Here is a 12,263-nt window from a genome sequence, read left to right as displayed (position 1 = left end):
CCATGCCGAGGCATCATGAGGAGACTGTGGTGAATGGCATTATGGGGAAGGCATGGCAGCCACCAGCCGGCAGCCACTAGGAGGAGTGAAGCGGGCAGTGGCAATGGCTGTGAATCGGGTAAGTTCAACATTTCCCATTGCAATAACTGTTGGGAAGACTCCCAAAGACCAGTGCACCTTTCTACTTAGTGTGCTGAGTATGATGAAGGGATGAGGTGGGGAGGAAATACCCTTCCCACTTGCCATCACTGCTGCTTTCCTAATATAATATAAGAATCCTGTTTGGTGTGCTGCAGAGGGTGATGGGGAGGAACAAAAACTGGCTCCCTCCTCCCCAGGTGCCACCACTGCAACTATATGTCGACTGGTACGTAAAGGAAAGAGGACCGTGTTTTGGGGAGCTGGCAAGGAAAGCAGTCATTTTCTAAGCATCCAAATGCTCAGAAAAATGATCCAAGTTCTTCCTGATTTACAGGAAAGAACTCAGATAATTTCCAAGTTAATCGTAGGCAAAGAGAGATTCACTCATCTCTGCAAAGGAGGGACTTTTTAACGGTTGCCAACCTTCATTTATATTTTTCAGTATTTTATAGTTCTGTTATGAAGAACAGTACCTTGCCTTTGTGGACAATGTCCCCAAGTTATTGTAGTCCAACAAAATCAGAGTTAGAAGCCATCCAATCCATTTGTCACCAGCCTATGAGGAGCACCTATCCACAAACTCCCCATAGATCAAGCTATGTAATCTAGGCCACAGTATTGTATTGGCAACCTTCAGTCTCGAAAGACTATGGTATCGCGCTCTGAAAGGTGGTTCTGGCACAGCATCTAGTGTGGCTGAAAAGGCCAATCCGGGAGTGACAATCCCTTCCACACTGGGAGCAAGTGCAGTCTGTCCCTGGTCTGTCTCCCTGGCTGTGGGCCTTCCTTCTTTGCCTCTTAGCCTCATACTGTTGGCCAAGTGTCTCTTCAAACTGGGAAAGGCCATGCTGCACAGCCTGCCTCCAAGCGGACCGCTCAGAGGCCAGGGTTTCCCACTTGTTGAGGTCCATTCCTAAGGCCTTCAGATCCCTCTTGCAGATGTCCTTGTATTGCAGCTGTGGTCTACCTGTAGGGCACTTTCCTTGCACAAGTTCACCATAGAGGAGATCCCACAGTATGCCAGAACTAGTGAGCACGTGCAACACCAGGAATACTTAAAAGGCAAATAACCTGAGATGATTCATGCAACAAGGCATGCCAGATACTGCAGGGGAAAACCTGCCCTCCCCAAGAGTAACTGCCAATCTGTTGCTGGCAAGTCTTTTTGCAGGCATTTAATTCTCATGTTAAGATTTATTGTATCTCCTGCCTTTTACTTAATGAATGTTCCACATTTTTTTTCTTCTGTTCTTTGGGTTTCTGCCCAATCCTATGCATGTCTACTCAGAAGTAAGTTCCATTACAGTCAATGGGCTTACTCCCAGGAAAGTGTGGATAGGATTGTAGCCTGCATGTCACAGAATGCCATCACACATGCTCCCAGGAATATGGAAGCTGTTTCAGCATGGTATGATCCTACACTGCAGGGGCAGTGATGCTGCTTCCATGGGTAGGGGGGAGACACCATAGGATCAGCCCCACTGACATGGTCCTGTTATTTACATGCATGCCCCTACAGTGAGGGATTGCTGAATTGGTTTCACATGGCTGAGAGGGGATTTTCCATAGAATCCACGCACCCCTGCTATGCAACTATTGTCCCAGCTTCGGGATTAGAGAATACTTTGTTCCAAATTCCAGATAGCTGGACAAATATATGAAGGTGACATGTTGTTAAAAACAAAGGGAGATGTCCATGTGCGCTGTTAGGAAATGCAGTCTGCCAGAAGCCTTTTGAAAGGTGAGCATTCATCTTAAATGAGGTTAAGCATAGACTTCATTGTGGTTGTACTGTACCATATGTAGCAAATGCATGGCATCAAAAATATAAAATTTCCACCCAGCTATGAAAAGTTGAACTGGAGGAAAGTGTGAGGATGGATGGAGGCATTGACTCTGCTGCTCTTAGGGCACAATCCTAACCAGGTCTACTCAGAAGTAAGTCCTATTTTGTTCAGTGGGGCTTACTCTCAGGAAAGTGTGGTTAGGATTGCAGCCTTAGCCTCTGAATGTTGGGCCTTGATTGAGCAGGACTCAGTTTTATCATCATCTGCATAGTGCTTCTATTTGTTTAATGCAACTTATACATTGCTTTGGTAATCCTTTTGTCTGGGAGCAGACTTACTAGATGAAGGTGGAGAGCTTCATTTCTAGGGGCCCTCAGAGCCAGGCCCAGGTGTGGTTCTGCAAGAACTCCTGGGTCTGGAGTGCAGGGCTGACACAGCTGAGGGAACACATGACCAGGCTGGAGTAGCATCACAGACCACCAGGGAAGTGACACAAGGAGAGGAGGGCAGAGGGACTAGTTGGGAAGTGAAGTTGAACCAGACAACGTGGAGGAGGAGGAATAGCCTGCAGGTAGTGGGAACCTTTATGAGGAATGAGGGTTGGTTCAAGTAGGAGGAGGGGCCAAGCTTGAGGAAGGAAGCCTTTTTAGGACCAATCTGGATAAGTGATTGAAACAGCTTGGAAAGCAGCCCGAGGGCTAATTCTATATGTCAGGAGACTAAAGGCTAATTCTATATGCCACTCAACAGCCAGGAGAAAATTACACCTTACAACAACCCTGTCTGCAACTTTAGTGAGTGGTAAAATCGGAAGCAGGGACTTGAACTTCTTGTTTCATTGCCATTCTAGACTAGTAGCTCAGTTGTAGCCTCCACAATTTAAACAGCATGGAAGGGTGCCTAGACCATATGAAACAGAACGTGTTTGAAATGGAAGGCTCTGCAGATCTCTGATAGATGTGCTAAGGAAGGGGCTGTTGATTTAGAAGGAACAGGCCTGGGTCTTTTCCACTGTGATCTGAAGGAACCTTTTCAGGTACCCTGTCCTGCTTGTGGCACATTTAGTACAGAGGACCATCAGATACAGCCCTGACAATGTATCTACGTATGAAGCACGTGCTGCCCAACCTAGAACAAACACAAGGGAAATGAGGCATATTTTTTTCTTTCGAAATCTGTTTCCATGGTAACCCTTCTCTTGCTCCCCTGGGATGGGAACCCACGCAAATTTCAACAGTGCTTAGGAGAACAGCAAACCCAGTGCATGGTCTAATGTTCTGAGGCTTCAATTACCTGGAACTCCTATTGCCTTCAGTGGCAGCTCTGGGGCTCATTGCCTTTGTAGACCTGGCTTGGTAAACTTGGCATGTAAACCACACACACACATACACACAAGTCTTGCTTCAGCTCTGTCTTCAGGAAGGCATGCGTGGAAATTCTGCGTAAAAGTCTGCAGAATTTAAATGAGTCATTTTTCTAATCATATTTACAGCTGGCCCCATGGTAGCCTGGCAGCAGAAGACTAGCAGTGGAAGCTGTCTGTAATCTGCATTTGGGTTGCCCCTGCAGAGAGCAATCTCTCATAGGGCAGACGGACTGATGCTAGAAGAAAAGCCAACCTGTGATGGAAAACAGTAGAATGGAAACACTGAAAACTTCCAGATTGGAGTGGTGCCAACTGTTTCTAGCCTCTGTGCTAGAACCAGTAGCTGCATGCGTGGCAGAGCCCAACCTACAAAATTCTACTCTTTTAGTTCTCCCGAATGTCTAAAGTTCTCTTCTAAAAACTAACCCACAGGAGTCTTTGGACACTCCCCACATGCTTATAGGCAGAATGTACGTTAGCAACCTTGCTGATGAAGGCAGTTCATCCATTCTTCAGATCTGTGTGGCTATCAGTCCTTAGTATCCCTCCTGCAGGTGCCTCTTTTCTTTTTAACCTCCTTGTCAGGTGGCTGTCAACATCTGAAGGAGGCAGCAAGCACAGCACTGTTCATGCTGTCTGCAGTTCCTGCTGGGACATGTTAACGATCTGCTCAGCTGCTGCAGACTCTGGAGGAAAATGGCCTGTGGTGGCACAGCATAGGGCCAGCACTTTCTCCAACTATGAAGCTCTGGGCAGTCAGCAGGAAAGAATAGTAAAGGGAAACAAGATGTTCTATAAAGAACTTTTCCCCCTAGATCCCTACACATTCAAGATCCAGCAACATCTCTTCTGGCCTCACAATCAATTAGCATTGCTTATGCAGACCTTACTATTTGCACTATGCGCCTTTCTCTATAGTAACCAAAGTCTAAAAGGAGAGGTTGTCCAGTGACTTTGTACTATTTTTTAATAACTACATTTCCACTGGTTTAATCTGCAGTGTTTGTCCCTCTGTTTTGTCTTCCTCTAGCTTCCCCAACATCTGCTGGTGGGTTTCCATTTAATCGGATTATGAGTCACCCTGGTCTCAATAGGCTTGCATTTACAATGTACTTTGAGATCTTGAGATGAAAGGCACTGGGTGTACTGGCATTACTGTAACCATTACAAAAGCTTCCCAACTTCAGCCTGCTTTAGCTGTTTCCTTGTGGCTGTATCACTGTCCATCTGACCTGCATTGAAAAACACCTGGGAATTGCTGTAGTAGACAGGCAACAGGGCAATGCTACCTTGTTTAAAATGATCTATTTGAAGAGATGCAAATATATCTACTCAGAGTCATCATGCAATTAAAAAGCATATGGTAGAAAAATCAGAGGACCAAACATTACAAATCTTGCTGGTCAGCAGAGCCAATGGCATTTTTGTCCAGTATCGGGGGGGGGGGGGCTTGTAGTTTAATTATGCTACTCTTGAATCCTATACGCCAGTGCTTTTCAACCAGTGGTCTGTCACAAGGTGGTACTTGGCTCCACTGCCACAGGAATGCACAACAGTACTCTGCCTGACTGGATCCCACCAGATGTGAAGAAGACTTGGGCAGCAGGGCATTGGGTACAAGGTGTGGCTTAGCCACTGCCAAAAGACACCTGAGTAGGCAAGGAGGGTGCACTTTGCCTAAAGATATGGGAGCTTTTTAATTTAGAAAAAAGAAAAAAAAAAGATGGCAGGAAACATGGAAGGTGATACAAGTGTTTAAAATGATGTGGAGAAAGTGGATAGAGAAAATTTTCATCCCTTTTCCTCACAGAACTAGAAGTCAAGGTTGCCAAAGGAGATAGATGGGCCGAAGATTCAAGCCAAACACGTTCTGTTTCACAGAATTCATAATTAACTGACAAAATTCTCTGCTGTAAGGCTGGCCCAAGATCTCCTGATGCCTGAAGTGGCATGCCAAAGGCTGCCCCCTTACTTGGTGATAATAATAATAATAATAATAATAATAATAATAATAATAATAATAATAATAATAATAATAATAATAATAATACAGGTATTTATATACCACCTTTCTTGGTCCTCAGATTTCTCCTCAGACTTTATTCAAGGCGGTTTACATAGGCAGGCAATTTAAATCCCCGTAGGGATTTTTACAATTTGAAAGGAGGTTTCTGTCTTTCAAGAAACCAAAACATTCAGGTGTTTCTTTCTTGATCTGGTCGCACATTCTGGCCTCCATCCTCCCATGCTCAGAGCAGATGGAATAACTCGGCTCAGCTTGTCAGCTGCTTCAAGGTCGCGAAGTGGCATATGCTAGCCTCTGCTCCTCCCACTCTCCAGTATTCTTGGATTCTGCCATATGCTTGGGCTGCTGAACCTGCCCTCTCCCTTCCTTGTTCCCTCCCTGCCTCCCTAGAAACTCCCCCATTGCTCTTCTTCATCACCCACCACCTGCCCCTCCCACTTGACCTTTTGCGGGCAGATGGTGTCCTTGCTGCTGGCTCGCGCAGGTGACCACCAGCAACTGTGCTGGTGGCCTTACTGTGCTGGTTGGCACTGTTGGAGCACGCCACACTGTCGCACAACTTCCAGCAGGATCCAAGCACTTCTGCCTGGATCCTGCTGGCTCCATTGGTGGAACACACATTCTGCCAGTGGAGAATTTAGGTAGAATTGGGCTGCCTGTTTTGTTCTTACATAGTTTTAAAAGAGGGTTTGAGAAATTCACGGAAGATAATTATTAATATATATGAGTCATGATGGCTAAATAGATCCTCCATGTTCAGGCAGTAGGGTGCAAACAGCAGGAGAGAGCTTTATATCCTGCTTGTGCGCATTCTGGACTCAGTTGGCTGACTACTGTTGAACAGAGTATGCTGTGCAAGAGGGACACTTGATGTGATCCAGCAAGGCTCTTCTGTTAAAATATGACTTGCTAACTAAGAAGAAAGTGTCTTTGTGCTTATTGACAATGCCTTCGCCCTCCCTAATCAAGTAAACACAGCCATTTCCCATACATCTGGGATTAGAGAGAAGGGCTCCAGGCAGAAACTAATGACTGGAGAGGAAGCAGGCATAATCCAACATGTGCAGACACAGGGAAAAGAAAGTGCACATCAAAATGGAACAGATGGTAGAAACACATGGTGGAATAAGAATATGAACTAACACTACACCAGCTTACGTGTAGATAGACCACAGTGTCAACATGCCCTTAGAAATTTTTACCATAGGTGAATGCCAGGATGTGCTCTCCAGTTAGATTCCAATTGCATAGGCCTTAAGGCTATAGGCTTTGGTTGGCCTGAGATATGCACAATGCATATATAGTGTGCCTGTTAATTATGCAATGTGTGAAATAGCCCTTACATCAAAACTGTCCCATATATTACACTGGAGGACTGTCACTGAAATAACACTTTAAGGGCCCAATCCTATCCAATCTTCCAGCACTAATGCAACCATGCCAATGCGGCATGCACTACATCTTGTGGTAGGGGAACAGTTGTGGAGGCCTCCACAAAGTAAGTGAACATTTGTTCCCTTACCTTGGGGCTGCATTGCAGCTGCATCAATGCTGGAAATTTGAATAGGATTGGGCCCTAAGTCAGTATCCAACCCAGGCCTCTTGACCAAGGCCATACAAGACTTCAGTGGCAGAGAATGGAATTCAGATAAGTTAAGGTCAAATATCAATGCCATTATTACTGTCATATAATGAGCAGGTCTGGAAAAATTGCAGGCATATGTTTTTCTGGAAGTCCACATGTTTTCTGCTGACTTCTAGGCATCTGAAATATTTTCCCATCCCTGGGAATTCAGTATTGTGATGGAAACTCCCAAGCATGGTGGAACCTGTTGTGTGATTCAGCAAAGGAGAATCATTCCTTGGTAAACACCAGTGAAACATCAAGGGGGGCATGAGTGTGAATTACCAGATGCAGGCATCTCAGATAGCCTGCCTTGCATAGATGAGTTTGCATCTGCAAGTGCTCCTAGCAAGGCCAGACTGAAGCCATGAGCAGCAGTCTGCTTCCCTCCTTGCCACATTTTAAAATGTAGGGTTTTGGGAGGAGGCACCAGCCAGATGTGTCTTGTTGCCCTTTGCAGTCAGCAGAGACGGAGAGCAATGAAGAGGAAGGCACTATCCTCTGGTCTTGGGCTCTTGTGCTGTTTTGCATTCGGAGTGCAGCAACTCAGCCCAAATGGAAGCTGGCATGACTTGTTACACAAATGCCAAGGCAACTTGGGGGGAAAGAATCAGAGAGCGATTGCATTGTTAACACTGGGAACAGGAAAGTTGTCAGCATGGGAAGGAAGAGACATTTTTCACTCTGTCAATGGCAGGTCACGTATCTTTAAATAAACAAGAGAATAAATAATTTACAGGGCTTGATTGCAGGCAGATTGGCTATGAAAACACACTGGCTAACAAATAGCGCTGTCAGCTCCGATTTCTTATGGCCCATCTAATCGTTATCTGAGGATAACTGTGCTTGAAATCTTCAATAAGGTTCGTTTGTCAGGAAGGCATCATGGCAGGTGGAGAAAAACCAGCGCCATTCAGCCTGCGCTGCCTGCATTTGCCTTGCCAGACAGGGTTGAGTTGATCCTGGGAATGCTGGATGCGGGACGCCGAGTCTGAAATTAAATATCCATGTCCCTCTCCCAGGCGGAGTTAGCAAGATGGGGATTGACAAGAGCCCAGTCCTGCAGTGATAACCAGGCAAAGAGATGAAGTGCTTTTTGGACTGTGTGTAGTGATGTGATCACAGGAAATTATTGCCTCCTTTAAAAAAAAAAAAAAATAGCCTTATTTTGGAATATTCCAATGATGTGCCCAGGCTTAAGGTATAGAATTAACAGTGGGCTAATACTAAAGGTCTAATTTTGGGCTTGAAACGAGCTTATATTTTTTTTTAAACAGCATATCTCCAAGGTATTTTTATATTTATTTTTATATTTATTTTATTTTATGAATTTTAACCCTGCTTTTCTACCACCCAATGGGGCATCCAAGGTAGCTTACAACATAAAAGGAACACCCAATATGGTAAAAGATTAAAACAATATTAAAACATTAAAATTAAAAAAAATAATCAAAACAATGAAACAAATCAGACCCCAATGGATCACCATTTAAAACCACATTCATTTAAAAACAGTGCCAGCTTTTTTTGTAGGTGTGTATCCCACTCCTGAGCAGCACTGATAAGAATCAGCACAGATGAGGACCCAGCATATCTAGGGACAGCAAGAATGAAAAGAAAACAAGTATTTGTACTAAAGAGTTAACCAGTGAATATTGAGAGCCTCCAGCTCTCCCAACTAAAGCCTTTGTCAATCACTGAATAAATTAAAATTTGATGTTACATGCCCAGGCTGATGCTAACCTGGTGAAACTCAATGCTCTATGAAACCAAAGGAGCAGGAAGGTTTAAAGGAGAAATGTGTTGATTGTTTTCCACATCATCTGATATTGCTGGAATGACCGGGGTGTGTGCAAGACTCCCTAGGAATAAGATAGGAAAACGAATTCCATCCAGGAAATAGAAGGGGAAAGTGATTGGAAGGTTTTTCCCTATTGCCTGCACTATCCAACTTCATTAAAAGCGCAATCCTATATTGAGCTGGAACAGGCAGGCCAGGAGGCCTGAGCTATATCCAGCGCAAGATTGGGGCCAGAAGTAGTTCAGCCAGAGGCAAAGGGAAACTCTTCCCTTATCCCTGGGTAAGCCACCACACCCCAATGAGTCTTTTAGGACTTGCGCCCCCTCAGGAGGTGGCATAATTTCGAGGAGAACAGAGCAACTTGCAGCCACTCTGCACTGCTCGGGGGTGATCTGGCATAACAGCCAGGTCCTAGCCCCGCCTCCTGCTCCCCAACCTCCCGCCCCCAGAACCGCCCCCTGCCTGCCCCCGCCCTAGAACGCCTCCCTCTCACCTCCTTCCTGCTCTCCCCCAACCCCTGTGTTGGCTAAGCTCAGCCAATGCAACCCTCCCTCCCCCTCCCTGCGCCGGCCCACCCGACTCCTAAGGAGGCACAAACGTGCTTTACGGCACATTGCAGCCCTCCTGGGAGGGAGTCAGGGAATCAGGATTGAGCCCTGTGTCTCTGAAAAGTCGAGGTAACACAAACACAATTGTCCTCATATTAACAGAGCTTGAGACATATATGGACAGCACAAAACAGATATTTCATTCATTAATTTATTCTTTTTTAAAACATATTTCCACTCATCCTTTCTTCCTCTATCTTAAAATTGTCCAAGGTAGCTTTCAAAGCTTAAAAACAATTTACAGTATAACAAATCACAAAATAAATTAAAACAGCCAGTGAGCAGGATAAGCAAAAATTAATCAAAAACTAGGGGAGGAAATAACCCTAGAACCAAAACTCAGCCAAAAAGGAAATGTAATTATACTGCCCAACCAGCAGAAAGAATACAACTTCAAACTCCATGAACCCCAGATCATTGAACAGAATGAAAACATCTTCACTAAGTAGTGAAAGATTAACAAAGAGGAGCCTCTCGGGGCAAGGCGTGCCATCGTCTAGGTGCTGCCGCCAAGAAGAAGACCCTTTCCCATGTTCCTATCTAGTGTATTTCAGCTGGTGGAGGCACTCTCAAATGGGCCTCCTCAGCTGACTGTAATAAATAGGCAGGATTATATGAGTGGAGAGAGTTTAAACTAGAGTGATATTATCTAGTGTGGGGGTGGGTGCCATCCTGTGTGGCGCTTATCTGCAGGAGTGCCACATTCTGGGTTTTCATAAGGGTGTAATTACATCACCCCAACCTTTCAGGCTATTGCCTTGCTTTAAATATGATAAGCCTGCCTCTGGACCACCTCTGTTCAGTGACACCTGCTGTAGCCCACACCACCCACACCCCCTTAGTGATATCACTGGCGCTTGGCAGGTTTGTATTATACCTTTCCAGAAAATCTCACTCACTCACTCACTGCCACAGGCCTCAGTACGACACTCATCTGGCCCTCTTCCTGTCTCTGAGAAAACTTCTTCCAAAATGAAGAGTTGCTCCAGCAGTGTATGGTGAATCCTGCTGATCCTCCAAATGTGAGCCATGTTCCCCCCCCCCTTTTCCCCTTGGACAGAGAGAAATCAGGGGCTGGCTCACGTGTTCTAATGTCCATAAGGTAGGTTAAATATGTTATATCGCCAGAGTCAGCTCCCCATCTGGAAGTGAGTATTTAATTAAGAGCAACTCATCACCGACTGCAGTGCCTGAAGTAAAACCAGGGAAATAATTTCTTTTTCTTCTCTTTCGTCTTTTATCTCTTGCCGTTTAATGCATATTGCACCCCAGGGGAGAAGTGAATTGCGCAGCGAGAGCCCTGTTCTCCAAGCGCTGCTGCTCACTTGCATCTTATATTGCTTTTGCTCATTTCTACCCATCACTCTGATTTCCCCCAAAGGGTGGGTGCAATCTCTGACAAATTCTTCCCAGGACCAAACCAGACTCCACAACTTGGGTTTTTATGCTTGGATTTAGATTGTCTAACCAGCCCCCGCTTATTAGTGGTTAACCACTTCTCCTGTTTTCTACCATGATAGAGATCCAGCAGCAGGCAGGACAGAAACAGCCTGACTTTGCCAGCACCCCTGCAGGTCAGCCCCCAAAAGGCACTGTGAAGGGAGTGCCCTCCTCCTACTCTCCAATAAAGATTAGCACAAGTTGGATTACTGTAAAGTGCTGCACGTGGGATTTCCCTTGAAGAGCGTTTGTAAACACTGGCTGGTGCAAAATGCTGCTGCCCAAAAATGACAGATCAATGCAGGTCAAATAACTAATTGATGTGATTTGATCTGCACTGGCAACCTTTTTGTTGCCAGGTTCAACCCAAGGTGCTGGTCCTTACCTTGAAATCCCTAAAATGGTTTGATACCTGAAGGCCCACCTTTGCCTGTATATTTGACTTCCTGTGAACTTTATTCACATCTGAGGCCCTGCTCCAGGTGCCTTTGTTTTACAAACTGTGGTGGCATCCATTGTATTTTTTTTTAAAGTTTCCTTCTGCTATTTACTTTGTTATGAATGCTTTTATTTTTTGCTTTATTCCCTTGTTTGTAAACTGCTTTGGGTTGTGCATGCTTGAAAAGTGAGGGATACACTTTTAAAAAGGCATAATTAAAACAGAAATAAGGTTCCATATTAGAGAAGAGAGCCAACCTCTGTTGATGCTACAGGTCTAATTTCTGTCTTCTTTCAGCTCTGGCGACCAAACAGACTTACGTCAGCTATAGCAACCACGCAATTTAAATCCCGCCAGTGGCAACAGACCACAGGAAAAGGGCTGCTGAAGAGGAGGAACCAGGAAGTGGAGTTGAGCCCCTCAGCACAGACAATGTTATGGTGGGGAAAGGGTGACACTGCTGCGATTCCAAGAAGGCATCATGGGTGCCTCATTCTGATGGCTGGGCTGTTGGATGTGGCTCTTCCAGAAGATGGCCAGCAACTAATAGCTGCAGAAAGAACCAACCAACCCCACATGAAGTATTTGCCTTCCATTGGAGAGAGAGGAACACACCAATGGGGTTAACGTCACACCCAGAGGAAAGAAGGTGATGGATCTTTAGCAACTTTTTAGTTTTTTTCTGTATCTTGGCAAAAGAAAAATTGAGAAAAAAGAATAAATTTCCCTTTTACCTGAAAATTTGTGAGATGGTTTGTGGTTGTGAAGAGTCTTTCTTTCCCTCATTTTTCTTTTGTTCTTTTTTCATTCTTGTCCTTTGATCTCTTCACTCTTTTTCCACCTTGCTTTTCCTTCTGTCTTCTCCCTCTCCTCTTTTCCAGATTCTGTGTGTTGCAAAAAAATTAAAAATTCCTAAAAAAAAAAAAAAGTGACAACACATCAAGAACAACAACAAAAATGAAAACAAAACCTAGACTGTGTTCAAAGTGCTGATTTCTATAGGTGGTAAATTAATGTATGTGATGACCATA

General features: G+C 44.8%; 1 protein-coding gene across 1 annotated transcript in view; it reads left to right on the top strand.

Annotated features, from left to right (window-relative positions):
- The window catches only part of GRM4 (glutamate metabotropic receptor 4), a 278,227-nt gene extending 266,639 nt beyond the window's left edge, over positions 1–11,588 (top strand). Inside the window, exon 10 of the mRNA XM_066623017.1 lies at positions 11,530–11,588. Coding sequence (XP_066479114.1) covers positions 11,530–11,579 — 50 coding nt within the window. The 3' untranslated portion in view covers positions 11,580–11,588. The remainder of the gene's footprint in view (positions 1–11,529) is intronic.
- The last annotated feature ends 675 nt before the right edge of the window (positions 11,589–12,263 follow it).

Source organism: Tiliqua scincoides, chromosome 4 (genome assembly GCF_035046505.1).
Source record: "Tiliqua scincoides isolate rTilSci1 chromosome 4, rTilSci1.hap2, whole genome shotgun sequence".
Classification (NCBI taxonomy): Eukaryota; Metazoa; Chordata; class Lepidosauria; order Squamata; family Scincidae; genus Tiliqua; species Tiliqua scincoides.
The sequence above is the reverse complement of the archived record's forward strand: the minus strand, read 5'-3'. Positions and strand labels throughout refer to the sequence as shown.